This window comes from Benincasa hispida, chromosome 11 (genome assembly GCF_027475165.1).
Source record: "Benincasa hispida cultivar pf3 chromosome 11, pf3_genome.v1.1, whole genome shotgun sequence".
Taxonomy (NCBI): domain Eukaryota; kingdom Viridiplantae; phylum Streptophyta; class Magnoliopsida; order Cucurbitales; family Cucurbitaceae; genus Benincasa; species Benincasa hispida.
The window spans coordinates 60,450,687-60,468,925 of NC_143488.1; the positions used below are offsets into that span (position 1 = coordinate 60,450,687).

Below are 18,239 nucleotides of genomic sequence, written 5' to 3' on the forward strand. Positions count from 1 at the left end.
ATGTGTAATAGTTGAAGGGGTCTAGTTGTAGAGATTACATTTTTAGATTTGAAAGATGACTTAGTTTGCTTACCCATTTGACAAGTATCACAAACTTTGTCTTTTTCAAATTTAAATTTGGGAAGACCTCTAACCAAAGAATTCTTGGAAATATTTGAAATTAAGTGCATGCTAGCATGTCCTAGTCTTCTATGCCATAACCAAGAACATTATGCAAAGCCGATAAACATTTATCATTAATAGGACAATCATTCAAATTAATAGTATAAACATTTTCATCTCTATTTCCAACAAATATAACTTTTCTATCACTAGCATTTTCAATGATGCAATTCTTCTTATCAAACACAACTCTAAAGCCTTTATCACACAATTGACTAATACTAAGTAAATCATGCTTCAAACCATCAACCAAAAGTACATTTTCAATTAAAATAGAAAATTCATTACCTATACTACCTTTACCAATTGTTTTACCTTTCTTATTGTCACTAAAGGTTACAAGACCTCCATCCTTTTTGGAGAGAGAGACAAACTTGGATGGGTCTCCCGTCATGTGCCTCGAGCAACCACTATCCAAGTACCACTTGTTTTTCTTAGAGGCTTTCAAACAAACCTACAAACACAAATGTTCAAGTTTGATTCTTTGGTACCCACACTTGTTTAGGTCCTAGATGGTTAGCATTAACAAACTTGAGAATCCGTTTCATTTTTGCATAGACATTCAAGGCATTGGATTTAGACAAGTAACAAGAATAAGTTGTATGTCCAAACTTGCCACATGAGAAACAAATAACATTATGTAAAGATTTATCTCTTACAACAAATTTACGCACTCTACTTTTCTTGGAGAAATTATTCCTTGGAGCATTGTGAAACTTTGCCCTTTGAGAAAAATTTCTTCTTGGAGAAGTAGTATGGGCATATTTCAATTTAAAACACTTAGGTCTAATATGGCCTTCAACACCACAATAATGACATATAGGCACAAAGTTAGATTTAACATGCTTAGACACAACATTAGGCATATTAAGCTTAGGCATATTATGAGATGCTTTAACAAAGATAGTTTAGAACTTGAAGGAGTAGAACATTCATCAATATAGCCTAAACCTCTTTTATCACCAAAAGGCTTGCCTACTTCAATTATCTTGTCTAATCTTTGAGCACCTATTGTCAACTTTTTAATAGATTCTTTAGCCTTATCAAATTATTGCAAAGCACTAAATTCCTTTTCTTTGAGTAATTTAATCAAATTATCTTTTTCACAACTATCATGCTCAAGAAATTTAACTTTGTCAAGCAAGACATTTTTCTCATCACAATCAAAAGCATGCTTGTCACAAGAGATATTCATTTCATCAATATGCATAGCATCATGCTCATTCTCTTTTAAGCAAGCAATTTCTTCAAGTAAAGACTTATTTATACTAGATAAAACATTGTATTTCTTTTTAAGCACAACATACTTAGAACTAAGTTTTTCTAAATCATTTTGCGTATTTTCAAAAGCTTCGAACAATTCATTATAAGAAAGAGGTTCTAGAGTTACCTCATCATTTTGTTCATCCTCTTTGTCACTATGAGCCATGAAGCAAAAATTGGCCACTTGTTCATTATCACTCCCACTTTCGCTTTCATCACTATCATCCCAAGTAGCTTTCATTGCTTTCTTCTTGGATTTCTTGGATGATTTGAGAAAAGGACAATCGGTTCTAATATGACCCGACTTCTTGCATTTATAGCATATTACCTCATCCTTTTTGCTCTTTTCACCTTTTGACTCTTTTTGGTTGGAAAGATGCTTCTTGAATTGCTTTTTTCTCTTGATGAATTTCTTATACTTACGTGAAAGATAGGCAACATCATCTTCATCAAGGTCATCTTCATCTTGGGAGTCAACTTCTAAAGAGATGGTCTTTAAAGCTATACTATTTTCTTTCTTTTTCTTCTCATCCTACATGTTTTTCTTGATCTTTATCTCATGCGTCAACAATGAGCCCATGAGTTCATCAATGGAGAGAGATTTGAGATCCTTTGCCTCTTGAATGGCCGTGACTTTAGGCTCCCATTGTTTAGGCAAAGACCACAATAGCTTCTTTATCTTCTCAAGATTTGAGTACTTTTTCCCAAGTCTTTCTAAAGCATTGACAATGTTAGTAAATCTAATAAACATATCGGAAATAGCTTCATTTTTATCAATTTTAAATATTTCATATTGATGAACTAACATGTCAATCTTTGTTTCTTTTACTTGACTAGTTCCTTCATGAGTAATTTCTAATTTATCCCATATCTCTTTAGCGGTTTTGCAAATAGACACTTTATTATACTCAACTTCATTCAAAGCACAAAATAAGCAATTAATAGCTTTGGCATTTAAAGAGCATGCTTTCTTTTCATTTATTGACCATTCTTCCTTAGGTTTTATAGTGCTAACACCATCAATATTTTTTGTTGGAATTTTAAAATCTTCCTCAATAATATCCCATAAATCATAATCAATAGAAAGCAAGAAAAATCTCATTCTATTTTTCCAATAACTATAATTAGTACCATTAAAGAAAGGAGGCTTTATAATAGATTGACTATCGATAAAAGGGATAAAACCTAAAGTTGCCATAGCTAAAAAACAATTAAGTTTATCAAGAAATAAATATTTGAAGAAGAGCAACCCGCTCTGATACCAATTGTTTGATCAATATGGCAACCCTAGAGGAGGTGAATAAAGTTTAATTAATTTTTTTTTCTAAATTAACCTAATTAAACTAATTAATACACTTTTTATAAATAATAAGAAAAATTCAAATTATGCAACAAATAAAATGACAAAAAATGTGATAATTTAATTCTATCAAATTTTAGCAAATAAATAAGAACAAACTAAAACATACAATAAATTGCTTAAATTAATTACAAAAATAAAAAGGAAAGAGTTAGAGAAGAAGACACCGTAATTTTTATAATGGTTCGGTCAAACTCGACCTACTCCACTCCCCAAGCGCCTCTTGGGAATTTGAATAAAATATTTCTGACTCTTTCCACGGATTAGAGCCCAACCGTTACACCACCGCTTCTTTTACAGGTTCAAGAGCAAACCTGATTCTTTCCACAGTTTAGGATCAAACCGTTACAAATGTTGGAATTTTTGAAGAACACAATACAACTCTCACTAAAGTAGATTTACAAGTTTAAGCACTCAACAAGTTTATCCTCACAATACAATAACACTCTCTCAAGAATAAGATGAAAAGAAAAAAAAATTGGGAACTTAGAGAAAGCAACAATGAAACTTTTGAGTTTTGGAGGATTATGAAATGTAAAATTTGTTGGTTTAAAATTTGGAGGGGAAGATGGTTTATATAGAGATGGAAAAAATTTTAGAAACCATAATTAATTTGGACCATTGGATTTTGGAAAAAAAAAAATCAGTGGTGGAGATTTTAAACTAAACTAGTCGTTAGATACAAACAAAATATAATATTAAATTCCTTTTCTTTTAAAATTCATTTTCTTTTTAAAATTAATCCAAAAAATAAAAAAGCATACCATGTGTCAAAAACTAGTCGTTAGACGCAAACATAAAATAATATTAAATCCATTTTCCTTTTAATTCATTTTCTTTTTAAATTCATTCTTTTTAAAGTCAATCCAAAAATAAAAAACATACCATGTGTAAAAAAACTAGTCGTTAGATACAAACATAAAATAATATTAATTTATTTTCTTTTTTATTTTTTTTATTTTAAATCAATTCAAAAATAAAAAATCTATCATATATTAATCTCTTGATGATCCACCATTCAACCAATATGCTGCCACATGTCTACATGCAAATGGTCTGGTTATGCCACGTCATCCACCGTGGTATTTTCTCTATAGACTTGTTTCGGTCATATCATCTTCGTTTTAGCTCCGATTTGAGTGATTCAAGAGGTGTTGGAATCGTTGTTCCGAGCTCTACGTTATGGACATATTAAAAAACTAAGATTTTCAGTAATTAAAAATTGAGTTTTTTATCATCAAAATATTGATTAATTAATTAATTAAAATTAATTAATTTGAGATTAAGGGCCAAAAAGCCAACACTTCTTATGACCTTAGTGTTAAGTTGTTCAAGAACACTGGTAACAGTGTTAATCAATCTGAGTATGCGAGCATCATAGGCAGTCTTAGGTACGTTGCCGACTGCACTAGGCCTGACATAACTTATGCTGTAGGATTACTTTGCAGGTTTACAAGCAAACCTAGTAAAGAGCATTGGAATGCTATAGAAAGGGTCATGAGATACTTAAAGAAAACCCAAAACCTAGGATTACATTATCAAAAGTTTCCCGCTGTTCTGGAAGGGTTCAACAATACTGATTGGAACTCTCTTTCAGATGATTCAAAGGCTACAACTGGTTATATCTTTAATATAGCTGACAGAGCTGTATCTTGGAAGTCCAAGAAACAGACTATTTTAGCCCAATCTACGATGGAGTCAGAAATGATAGCACTAGTGACAGCTAGTGAAGAAGCAGACTGGCTTAGAAGTGTGCTATCAGATATTCCCTTATGAGAAATGTATTGATCCATTGCGATAGTATTGCAACAATCGCAAAAGTTCATAACCGTTACTACAACAGAAAGAGACGTCAAATACGTCATAAGCATAGTACTATTAGAGAGTTTCTCACTACTGGTGCAGTTGGAGTGGATCACATACGAACTGATGAAAATTTGGCAGATCTTTTGACGAAAGGACTAGCCAGAGAAAAGGTTTTCAGAACCTAAAAAAGGATGGGACTCATGCCTATCAAAAGATGAATCATAGTGAGGAAAACCCAACCTGTAGATTGAAGATCTCAAGAAACAAGTTCAACGGGTAATAATTGATCATGAGTGATATATAGTGAATCATGCTAAACCAAATACAGAGTTCCATTCCTATGGATTAAAGTTTGAGCATGATATCCTGAATCGTAAGAAAAGTTGAACTCAGTTCTTAATGAGATCTATACTTGATGACAAGTGGGGTACTTAGCTACAGAAGTACCCTTGATAGACTCACCTGTGTGAATATGGAAGTGAGGGCCGCTTCCTATGGAGTTTTTAGGCAAACTCTCTAGAGAATTCACTAAACCGAGATTCACGTGCTAGGCCTTAAAAGCACGGACTTTCGTACCCATGTTTTGGAGGAAGTGAGGAGATAGACCAATGTGGGTTCGGTGGACGTTCCACACGCACACTGCCGCCGCCGTCCGGTTGGGCAAGGCGAGACACACGTGTGTGTGTTATGATTATTTTTAATAAAAAAATATTTTATTTTTTACTATTATTTTTTTTATTTTTTAACCGAAAAAAAGGAGGAAATGGTCCGTTCGTCTGCCCGATTCGTCCATGTTTCATCCGCCCATCCCGTTCCGTCTGCACACGTTCTGTGGCGGAGTGCCCTTCTCGCTCCCTACAGTTCAACGCTAAAGGCCTATAAAAGGCGAGGCCTTTGATAACTTGTAGAAATACAAGTTATTTATGCTGCCTTATTCAGATATTGCGGTCAAAAGTGAAGGAATATGCATCGATTGTATGAAAATTAGCTCAGAAATACAATAATTATAAATTATCGCAATTACACCCATTAACATCGTCAAGATGGTAGAAGAGGACATTTTTACTCTGTTTTGCAGGAAACCAAGTCATCGCTTGCGATCAAGGCGCAACGAGAAACTGAACAACGCATCTCTGTCACATTATGTCCATCAATCAACAATGAAGAGACGATTAACGCAATGATGGCGCAATGTGATAGTCGATCCCAAGCTGAATTTCAACCGCATGCGGTAATAATAACAACACCACATACGAGCAACTGATCGAAAGATGCAGCTGAGTAACGAAAACGCGGAGGATTGTGACACGTGTACAACTAACCGTTGTGCAGATTTGACGGTCTGATTGCATAACAGAAGGAATATTTGTTCCTCCATCTTCGGAATTTCCATAACAAGAAGTGGGATCCACAAGCCAAGAGTCAAAGCTTTTCAGCTATAAATACCCGATAGAATTCAGAGAAGATATACTTGATTCGGGGATAATTGATACGAGGGCTAATTAAGGCTAGATTATTGAGAGAAAGGCTGAGCTGAGTATTGATCGGAAGAAGTTCGGGAAGAAAAGAGACAAGGCCGAGAGGTGAGTCTCAGTGTGATTCTGCCAGATCCCCACCGTGAAGCTCTGTGTTTAAATCCCTGCTATCGGTTGAGCAAGCCTGAGAGGGAAACTCATCCTTCTGCACGATCCATCCACGTCGACAAGCAATCTCCATCCAGATCGGCACTAAGACGTTGGCGCTTATTTGTATTTGTTTCTAACTCTATTGCATCAAGTGTATTTCATCTTCTCAATCTCTTCATTCAAATCATGTATCAGACGCTAAATAGTTTTATTAAATGTCTCGATCACTTTCACTTTCACTTTTCTGTCTATTTTTGTTCATCCATTAATCATTTTCTCCATGAAGTTCTCTTAATACCTTGATAATTAATATGGATTAAATGAGTAACTTAGTTTGTGCCAAAGAGATAAATGCGTTTAACTCAGACATGCTAGACGACATCTTCACCTGTGAGAGCAGAAGTGAAGATGTCATTCTGATCTGTCAAGAGAAGGTTAGAAGAATGCGTTAACTAAAGCGAGTAGTACTTCCAGAGATGGAAGCAACCTTGCATTCATTACGTTCATCCATGTTTCACCACAGAGATGTGAGAACGCGGTCGATCACGAGAGGTGTACGCCAAGGGAAAAGCGGAACCGTACTTATACCTTTAACACAATCAAGGAACTTGCAATGTTTGTATTGATTATCTTCTCTGTTTCTACTTCACACATAAATCTTGTCACCGCATTACATGATCTTTGCATAATCTTCACAGCCAGCCTTGACCTCAGTATCTTGTATCATGAAACCTATATCTTGTATCATCTTAGCTTAGATTTACTTTATCGCAATTTACTTTCATGCAATTATTGTTATTATCGCATTGTTACCGTTTTACTTTACTTTATCGCATGTTTAATTACTTGTATACAAAATCTCTATTAATTTGAAAAACCCCTGGTCGCATATATCACAAACATAACCTCAAACAATCTCTGTGTTCGACCTCGGATCACACTGAGATACTTGCGGTGAAATTATATTTGGTTTCAACGCAAGAAAACTTATGACAATGCACAACATACTACAAGAACATTTGTTAATAACGCATATCTAGAAGTAGTATCACATATCATTGCATGAAATCTATGTCATCAAGTTTAAGGCATGGACTTGCACCATACTAAAAATATGCGTTACAGCCTTCAACAGTTCGTAATACAAAATTCATTTCTTCATTTCCCACTTCATTTTTCCTCTCCTTCTCAATCTCAGCGTTCCAAGCAGTGAGTTTAGAAAGGGTGTATGTTCCGGTCGGTAACGGCGCATTTTTGATCAGGTTTCATTTGGCTGTTTTATCTTGGGACGACGTGGTACTTTTCAGACATGCTTGCACACTTGGGTAGAGCCCCGAAACGTCTTGAGCGAGCTCCGCGACTCAACCTATAACGAGTTTTGTTTTGCAGGTTTTGCCCTTCGCTTGACCACCGTGCCTTGACGATTTACTGTTCGTCGTTCTGAGGGTCCTACGTTTTTAACAGAAGAAAATCTAGAAGTTCTTTTTTCTTAAAAGAAATTACAGATAATTACGATTTAAAAGATATTAGATAAATGGTTAATAAAATTAAATATTGTTTAAAAAATAAAACTAAATGATAAAAAAAAAATTGAAAGGACAACAATTCAAATCTATATAATAGATGAAAATTTTGAACAAACTCAGACCGCGTGTGACATGTGAATCAATATGTAGGGGAAAAATTGAAAGACGATGGAATAAATTGACACGTGTGTAGCTATTTTTCAAAAGTTTTTTCTCTTGGGTTTTTTTCAAGATGAGATTTATAATTTGGCTATTTTCTGTAAATTCTCAAGATAAAAATAAAGTATTTAACTAAGCGTTGACGAACAACTTAAATAAAAGAACAGTAAGTTTTTGAGAAATCCCACATTGCTAAATTTGTAATTTGGAGTGTCCTTTGTAAACCCCCAGCTTTAGTTATGGATTTGTGTTCCAAAAGATACCTATGTTTTAGAGGAGAGAGGAGATAGACAAAAATGGATTTGATGGATATCCCGCATGTGCCATCGCCATCTGTTGAGATGCGGCATGTGTATGAAATTATTTTTTTATTAAAAATAATAATAAACCTTTTTTATTTCTTTATTTTTTTTAACTATTATTTTAAAATGAAGAAAATTTATTTGGTCCTCAGTTTTCCCACGTGCTTCTCCCTTATGCATGTTCATTGAGTGTGCGCATTCTTCTCCCGGTTAGTTTTGCGCAACCATTGGCCTTCAAGGCCTATAAATTTAGTTGAATTAATTCATTCTATATACAACAATCTTCTCCCCTCTTCTTTGTTTACAGACGAAAGATTTCCTTATACTCTTTCCTTTGATTTTACGTTTTTCGAGCAATTTCTGTTTCGTGAAGGGTGTGAGTTTTCCGTTTATTACTAGTGCAGCTTCGATCAAGATATATTTTTTTTCCTGGGTTGTTTTATCTTGGGAACGACATAGCCATAGTTGAACTGCCTGCACAAGGAGCCGAGTCGCAAAATGTCTTAAAGAGAGCGAGCTCCACAGCTCAGCTTGTAACCAATTTTTATTTTGTAGGTTATTTTCCAATGTCAGACACTATTCAATAGCAATTGTTTTCTGTCCACTGGAGGTAGTTTTTTCTACAAGAAGTATAATTGAAACCTACTCTAAAATATAATAGTATTTTGTGTATTTAACTTTTTTTTTTTCTAACTTAGATTGAAATATGTACATTTTAGAATTAATGTGCAAAATAGATAAATGAAAAGGGATAGTTGCATAAATATAATTCAAGTCCAAAATAATAGAATATGTAGTACAATGATAAAAATAATTGCATATATAGATAAAAAAAAATGGTAAAAGACTAAAAAACTCATGCCTAGCCACCATTTTGCCCGTTTCTTTCCAATTTTCTCAAATTAAAAGCTATCACTGATAGTAGCCAGCAGTGGTTACCACTGCTAGCTGCTATCGCTAATAGCTTCTATCAATTACTATCGATGATAGTTGCTATCTGCGATAGCTTTCAATTTGAGAAAAATTAGTACAATCTTGAAATATTAGCTTTTAATTTGCTATCAATTATCAGTAACTATCATTGATTCACTTTCATCAATTGGAATTAACCTTGAAATATTAATACTTAAGGATATCAATAGCTATCAATGATAGATTTATAAATAGTTATCAACTTTGAAAGAAGACCAACAACTTTGATTACCACAGTAACTATCACTAATAGCAACTATCAGTCGCTATCACTGATAGACTTTCATCAATTAGAATCAACCTTGAAATATTAATATTTAAGGCTATCAATGATAAACTTCTATAACTGGTTATCACCTTTGAAAGAAACTCGATATATAGATATCACCTAAGTTCTATCACCGATATCATTAACATCACTCATATTGTGGTTATCAGTGATAGCTTCTTTCACTGATAACATTACTAATAAGATGCTATCAATGATCTCACTGATATCATGCTATCAGTGATAGTTATCTATCACCGGTAACGTGCTATTAATGGTAGGTTCTATCACCGATAACGTGCTATCGGGTAGGTTCTATTACCGATAACGTGCTATCGGGTAGCTTCTATCATCGATAACATGCTACTAGTATTAGTTTCTATCACTGGTAACATGCTATCAGTAGTAACTTTTATCAATCATAGCCATTGAACACCTTTTTGCCCCTTTCTTGTCCTTCCCAAACATTTATAAGTCTTTTTTCTTTTCGATGGTAGCTTCTATCACTGATAAACATGCTATTAGTAATAACTTCTAGGCATTCCACTTATATTTTAGCTCGAGATTCAACTTTATTAATTAAATTCACTAAGTTGGCTATCAATGATAGATTTCTATAAGTGGCTATTAACTATGAAAATATAATCAAAGATTAAGCTATCAATGATTAAAAATATTAGTAGCTATCACTGATAGACTTTCATTTACTATTTATATTTATTATTTTTTATAATAATCAAACTTGATGATTGACTTATTGGTATTAAGTCACTTATGTATTGAGTACTTTCAAGTTTTGAGTACGAAACTCAACCTCATAATTCTTGTGAAAAAAAGAGAAAGAAGAAAAAATTCAAATAAAGGAAAGAAAAATTTAAAAAATAAGAGAAAGAGAATAAGCAAAAATTGAAGAATAAAGGAAAGAAATAAAGATTAGATAAAGGAAAGAAGAAAATAAAAATAAAAAAAAAAAAAGAAAGAAACAAAATCTGAGAAAGAAAAGAAAAGAAAATGAAAAAAATGACAAAAGTGAGGGAAGAGGCAAAAATCGAAGAAATAAAAAAAATAAAAAGATTAAAAAAAAGAAGGTGTACAACAAGATAACACTAGAAAGGACAAAATTGGAAATTAAATAAAATTAAAAAGATTGAGTAGTCAACTCATTCATAATTATAAATATTTTAAAGTTGTAATATATTTTTATATTTTTTTTTTTTATTGTTCTATGTATTACAAATATCCAAACGAAAACGCTGCAACAATGACATCCTTTAATATGGGATTTTTTAAAAAATTATTTCCGAGTTCAACAGATTTTAAATTTAAAAGTAATAAAAAGTAATTTTGTAAGAATATATTATTTCCAAACCTTTTTATACCCAGGAAAAGCTCTTTTGTGATTTGAATTTTGACGTCACGGGAGAATATTGAATTACGCCATACTGAAGCGGCTGAGGGCACAAATGACCTTTCTCATGAGGCGGCACCACCACCACCACCACCACCTAGAAGTACAGTCGACGTTAGAACTTAGAATTTACTGTCTGAATCTTTTGCTCTCTGACCAAAGAAAAAGTAAGCTCCAAATGGAAGTTAAAAATGATGTCAAATTACAATATGAACTTCTTGCTCTGAAGTCTGACCAGAGAAAAGTAGACTGAAAATTGTATTTAAAATAATAATAATAATAAAGTAAACTGAGAGATGTGTAGACGACAAGACGGATTCTATGGCCAGCCTGCTTCCGATTTTAGTTTATCGTGATATATTAACCAACCCAACGACACTCTTTAAAACTTCAACTGTTTGGTCACCTGTTCCTTGAACAACTTTTTCTCGAATCCTTGGACTAACCCACCCACGAAAATTGAAATTTGAAACGATCATGTTTTCCTTCTAGAGAAGAAAAAAGTTTGGTCACTAAGAGACAATTGGGTCTTTAGTGTAAAATGATTCAACATTTTTTATAATTTAGTCATTCCCTTCATCTCAATCTCTTCTAAATTTGAGCAATTCCAGTTCCTGTTGAAATCACGCCACCCGCCTCGTATTAGCTCATCCTTGCTTGCTTGGACAATTATCTTTGTAGCATATTTTGGCCGTGCGTGTCAGTTGTCGTTAAGGAGCTCTTCGGTGTTTCAGGGGCCGATAAGGGTTGAAGGAAGGGATGTAAAAAAAGTGGTTGATGTGTGTATATTGCAATGGCTTCTTGTTGCTTTGCAATCCTGAGTTGCTGTAAAGGAAATAGCAGCACCGAGGAAGCGGCAGAAGGTGAGAATCAGGTAACTCTGTTTTTCTTTAGTAGATTCTAGGTTTAATTTTATATATTCTATAGATCTTTTCGAATGGGTTTCTAACAAAATTCTGATAATTTTAGGTTTGTCTTTAAATAAGTAATTAGTATATACTCTTTTAAATGATTTTCTTCCCTTGCACTTGGTTTAGGGATTGGTGTTACCAACAATGTACGCGTCTTTTCTTATAATTCCCTGAGGTCAGCAACTAGGAATTTTCATCCATCAAGCAGAATAGGTGCCGGAGGTTATGGAGTTGTCTACAAAGTGAGACCAATGGACAATCTTATTTTTATGATTCTCTCCTGTAATTTCTTTCCTGAAGGTAGGTTAGGTTAGGTTAGGTTAGTTTAGATACATTTCCCATATTAATTCTGATGCATTTTGAATCTGTCATTGATTTGCGACGACAGGGAGTTTTAAGGGATGGCACCAATGTTGCAATCAAATCACTGTCTGCAGAATCAGCCCAGGGATCTCGTGAATTCTTAACCGAGATAAATATGATATCAAATATAAGACATCAAAATCTTGTTGAACTGATCGGTTGTTGCGTTGAAGGCACACATCGAATTTTGGTGTATGAATACCTGGAAAACAACAGCCTTGCAAGTACTTTGCTTGGTAAGTTTCCACAGCATTCAAGTTGATATTTTATATATATATATATATATATATATATATATGTTCCAGGTCAGTATAAATTTGTATTATGTTATATCTCCGGAAGTCTTACGCTAGTTAGATATTTTGTTTCAAATCTTAAATTCCAGTTTGGTTAACAACTTAACATGTGTTTCTGGTTTTCAGTATAATCTCTGACATGTTCCTTCCTTAATTTGGCTTGTAAACAAAATACTTGCAGTTAGTTTATGAAATTATCATCAGTATAAGATTATGATAGGTATCATTTATTCACTAGTAGGAATTATAATCTATCAACTAATGACTACTTCGAGAGGGTCATTGATCTCTCTGCATCAGACAACTTCAACCAAGTTTCTAAACAAGAAAAACTAGACTTTGACGACATATATGAAAGACCGAACACAGCCAAAGAACGTTAGTTATAACTTCCAATTCCATGATGTTTGTAATTTTTCCTGAATATCCGTGGCTATATCCTTAAATTTGAGTTACTGATATCGATATCATATCGATATTTTCATCTGTCAGCTTTGACACATTTCCCTTCGTGCCCTTCCTTGAATGCACTTTCAGAGTTTGAGTTATAACTATCATTTCAGGTACAATGAGTAAGGATGTCGTTCTGGATTGGCCAAAGAGAGCTAAAATTTGTGTTGGTACAGCTTTGGGTCTTGCCTTCCTACATGAGGAAGCCGAACCATCTGTTGTTCATAGAGATATCAAGGCTAGCAATATACTTCTTGACAGAAACTTTGATCCTAAAATAGGAGACTTCGGGTTGGCTAAACTTTTCCCAGACAATGTTACTCATGTGAGCACTCGAGTGGCCGGAACTGTGTAAGACTGTATTTCATTATCTTGATATTTGTGAACTTTACTTCAAAAGTATGTTGAGGACGACTCTTTTCCGTTGTCTATCATTATTGTAGGCAGAGCAACAAAATTTATCTTGTTTACTATTTGAACTGCTGTGTCGTATTTGTAGTAATCTGCTACCATAAACAGGTAAAACTAAAAAGGGAAATTTTAACAGTTGATCACCATTATCTTTGTGGCTTATGCAGCCTATTCAATCATCAAGAATAATAATATCTTCATTGGACTAATGAGTTTAGCCAGGTTAAATAGTCACACAGCAAGTAGTTTGTATGATGGCCGATTACTAAATCAACAGAGCTCAAATGTGAAGTAGAAATGAATTGGCTGTTGTGAAAAAGTCCAATAAAGAGAGGTTTAGAAGTTGTGTACTGGTTGATGTTGGGTGGTACATGCATTGCATTCATAGGATCTAGTTGCCAATCCCATCTTAGTTTGCTGTCATTGGTTTTGCTTCTTCAGTCGTCCAGACACCTTCAAGATGAGCCACAACACTAATTTCTTGATCTTTTTTGCTTGATATTCTGTTCCTCTTTAATTATTTTCCGACCATTTTGTGTGCCTACAGTGGATATTTGGCCCCCGAGTATGCACTTTTAGGACAGTTGACAAAGAAGGCAGATGTATACAGTTTTGGTGTACTCATGCTGGAAATAGTTAGTGGAAGTAGCAGCAGTAAAACAGCATTTGGAGAAGAGTTGTCGATTCTTGTGGAATGGGTACATTTCCAAAATTTTTTAACTAGAACTTATTGCTCATTCATTTATGGAGTTGAATGTTACTTTGCTTTCACGAGTACTACTATTAAATAGGGACCAATGCATGTAATCATTAGATATAGGTTTAGATACAATAATATAAAAAGGGTATGTGATCTTAAGCTGGTGGATAGAAGTCATGGGCAAGTTAAATGAAGTTCACTTTTAAAAACTTGTTAGAACTCTTTTTTTTGGCATCCTCAGTCAAACTTCATTGCATGTATAATCATTTTCCATACAGTATACTTCAATTGGGTAAATTTGATTCGTGCCACTTGTAGACTTGGAAATTAAAACAAGAAGGACGGCTGGTAGAACTTATAGATCCGGAACTGATCAATTATCCGAAGGCTGAGGTGATGCGTTTCATCACAGTTGCACTTTTCTGTACCCAAGCATCTGCAAATCAAAGGCCAACCATGAAGCAGGTTGTGGAAATGCTTTCAAGAGAGGTACACCTTAACGAAAAACTATTGACAGAGCCAGGAGTGTACAAAGGACACAAAAGTAGGAAGTTAAATGGTGCTGGTACTAGTTCTGAGGGAACGTCATTCTCCCATGGAGACAGAGGTAAAAGAGCTATAAAGTCTTGTACTTCTTCACCCCAATTTAATAGCTCAAACAGTCTGACTCAAATGCTTCCTAGGTGATACTTAACCACTGCTTCTATTCCCCTTGGTAGTGTAATATTTTCGATCCAATCCTACAATTTACTTGCTTGTGATACACAACCCACTACTATTCTTGGTTTCTACTTACCTTCATCCAAAAATATAGAACTTTTTACTATTTCTCATGGCTGTAAGACAATTGTTTATAGAAGTTCTTGAATGGGAGGAAATAATAGAATATTTATACTCCTGTCCTGTCTCCTGCATTTTTTGAGCTCTATCAGGTGCCGAAGGCTGAGGAGATGCAAGTTGGATGCTTCTTTTTGTTGTATTGTCTATTTTATGAATCATTCTTAATGATTTAACATATTTTTTTCTTTTTTTTTTTTTGACCCATCATGCCATGTTTCCATGGATCTAGCCGTGAAGAGTGAGAACTAGGAACCAACCTTGTTGATTGGGTTGCTTTGTATTGGGGTTCTAGTTATTTAGTAGAGTCTCGTAACTACCGAAACAAGAAGTATTGGAAGAGGTTACTAATTAGTGTTTTGATCCAACCCAAAAATTTAGATACAGTCATGCAAATACCCTAAAATAGCTAGGATATTCGGCATATTTTAACACACGTATTATTCTAAAAATAATTTAAATCACACAATCATCAAGTCATGCAAATGTAAATACCATATACTAAAAAATTGTCAACTTAAATGGACATTTAAAGTACAGCACCTTCAATCTTCAACTTCACGCAGCCGATCGGCAGCACCATTAGCCCAACTTGTTTGCAACCATTTTTGGTTGCTCCAAAAGTTGAATGTTAAATCTATTCTTGGCAAACTTTACGCTATTCTTGGCCACAATTAGAATGCCAAATCCACAATTGGTGCGTTAAATCCAACAATAGTAAACTTTATGCTATTCTCGGCCACAACCAATACTTTTCCTCTCTTCATTTAACAACGAAGAGATCATTTTACAAAATTTTAAATCCCAAGTTTAATCTTTTGTATCGATCATAAACTCCTCTGTAATGGTTATCTTCCATGTGGTGATCCAGATTCTATTCAAGTTTCCACTAGAGTCTTTACTCTGGTTCAAGTCTGTAACGACCTTAAATTACTAACAAAACATTTATCAAATTCTTTCCCTCATAAACATGTCCTCCTTATTGAGAACGAGTCCGGTCAGCAACATGACTGGTCAAATGCTGACGAGGCGCCCGACATAGCTGAGGTGGATTCCCCCTCTGTCACTCTGGATTTCCTCTAGAGGATCTTTTCTGTTACAACCGATTTCTCTCCCTTGCTACACGTAGCCCTAGAAATTTATTCTTCTCACTTTGTCTTTATTCACCTTTAATTGTGTATTAATCATTCTTTCTCATCACTCTCATTGTAAGAGGAAAATACAAATTAATATATACAAGAAGAGGAATTCTCTTATTTCCTTTCTCTGTCTCTATCTCTCAATCCCTTATCTTCCTATTTCCTATTCTGGTATCAGAGCCAGCAATGGTGAATACTGAACCCTTCTCCTTATTCTCAGTTCTGCGTCACGTCATTACCAACACCGAAAATACGATAGAACCTCCTCTAAATCAGCTCTTAAATCAAGTGACGTCCATTAAAATGGACAGGTCGAATTTTCTTCTTTGGCAAAACCTCGTCTGGCCCATTCTCAGGAGCTACAAGCTAGAAGGCTATCCAACAGGGGAAACTCCATGCCCCAGTTGTTTTATCATAGAAAATGTAAATGCTAGTGAAAGCTCCAGCGAGAGCTCAAGTGCTGAACCAGGTGCATCAATTGAGAAAGAGCACCAACCAAATCCAGTTGAATAGCAATGGACAAGCTTCTCTTGGGCTGGCTCTACAACTTGATGTCTCAAGATGTCGCAACCCAAATGATGGGGTTTCAAATTTCCAAGGATCTGTGGGAAGCCGTTCAGGAACTGGTAGGCATCCAATCCATGGCAGAAACTAATTATCTCAAGCGATTGTTCCAACAAACATGCAAGGGAGCTTTAAAAATGGGTGAGTACTTGGCCTTAATGAAAAAATATTTTGATAGGCTTGCCCTTGCTAGGAGCCCCGTGTTTGCTATTGATCTTGTTTCTCAGGTGCTATCAGGGTTGGATGAGGAATACAATCTCGTAATAGTAGTCATTCAAGGCAAAGGTGCAGTACGCTGGTCAGATATGCAGTCGGACTTTCTTTCTCACGAAAAATGCCTTGAATATCAGCTTGCAGTCAAATCAAGTGTGTTCGGAATGTCTGGCTTATCTCTATCTTCTAACCCTTTTTCTGTGAATGTGGTGCAAGGTAGCACTCAGACCAATCAAAATCAGTATCAAAATCCACAAGGTGCCACCCAATTCTTGAATTCTGGGGGGTGGGGGGTAGAGGTCGAAATAGAGGAAAAGGTCACTAGGACAATGCTTCGACAAATCGGCCAACATATCAAACTTGTGGAAAATTGGGACACACGACCGACATCTGTTTCTTTCGCTATAACAAAGAGTTCAACAACCCCAGACAAACTCACAATCGGGCTGAATCCACCCAACTGCCTACCAACCGAACTCAGGATCAAAATCCATCACCAATGGTTGCCAATTCCAACATTTCCTCCCTTGAAACAGTGGCTGACCCAAACTGGTATGCCGATGGTAGGGCCACCAGCCACGTTACCAGCAACCGCAAATTTCTAACATCCGCTACTGATTACACAAGTATGGAAAAGGTGATTATTGGGGATGGTACTCCCTTGAAAATCTCTTAGTTGGGTACCTCTGTTATTCGTTCTAAATCAGGTTCTCTCTTTACAAAATATTCTATATATTCCTGATATAGCTAAGAATTTAATCAGTATATCAAAGTTGGCTAAAGATAATAATATTTTCGTTGAGTTTCATGCTAATTTTTGTGTGGTCAAGGATAAGGATTCGGGGGAGGAGCTACTGAGAGGCACACTTAAGGATGGTCTCTACCGGATGGAATGCACCAACCTGTTGATAAATATCATGTCTAGAACTCAGTTTGATGGAAGTTTAGCTCGGTTGATCACAGTTTTCCTTCTTTGCATATTTTACATACTAATGTATCAATGTCCACAACCTGATTACACAAATGTCTTGGACATACATCCCCTAAAATTTTGGACAAACTGATTAGAGGATGTAACCTCAAAATATCTATTAATGCGAAAAATAAATTCTACAAAGCTTGTCAATTCGGAAAAATGCATAGCCTACCCTTTCCCCTTTCCTCCTTTCACGCGCAGTACCCCTTCGACCTAATTCATATTGACCTATGGGGACCGACTCTGGTGTTGTCTGCTAATGTGTTCAGATATTATATTTTATTTATTGATGACTTCAGTAGGTTCACCTGATTATACTCTCTAAAATAAAAAAGTGACACTGCTTCTGCTTTCAAAGACTTGCAATCTCTTATGCATACTCAATTTGGTAAAGTAATCAAATCAATTCAAATGGATGGCGGGGGTGAATTCAAGATTGTTGCTTATAGCTGTAAACATCTGGGCATTCAAATCAGAGTCTCCTGTCCTTATACTGAAGGAACTTGTATGAGGAGAACCTTAAGCAGA

General features: G+C 35.0%; 1 protein-coding gene and 1 long non-coding RNA gene across 2 annotated transcripts; both read left to right on the forward strand.

Moving 5' to 3' along the window:
• The first annotated feature begins 11,140 nt into the window (after positions 1-11,140).
• LOC120091099 (Protein kinase superfamily protein) lies at positions 11,141-14,880 on the forward strand. The gene is made up of 6 exons (XM_039048940.2): positions 11,141-11,714; positions 11,889-12,004; positions 12,151-12,361; positions 12,985-13,222; positions 13,830-13,980; positions 14,301-14,880. Exons 1-6 carry the CDS (start codon positions 11,645-11,647, stop codon positions 14,667-14,669), a joined length of 1,155 nt encoding a protein of 384 aa, XP_038904868.1. The 5' UTR covers positions 11,141-11,644; the 3' UTR covers positions 14,670-14,880.
• A 1,149-nt stretch (positions 14,881-16,029) lies between these two features.
• LOC120091100 (uncharacterized) lies at positions 16,030-17,852 on the forward strand. Its single transcript, XR_016524782.1, has 3 exons — positions 16,030-16,663; positions 16,750-17,372; positions 17,566-17,852. It is a non-coding gene; the product is annotated as an uncharacterized LOC120091100 (long non-coding RNA).
• The last annotated feature ends 387 nt before the right edge of the window (positions 17,853-18,239 follow it).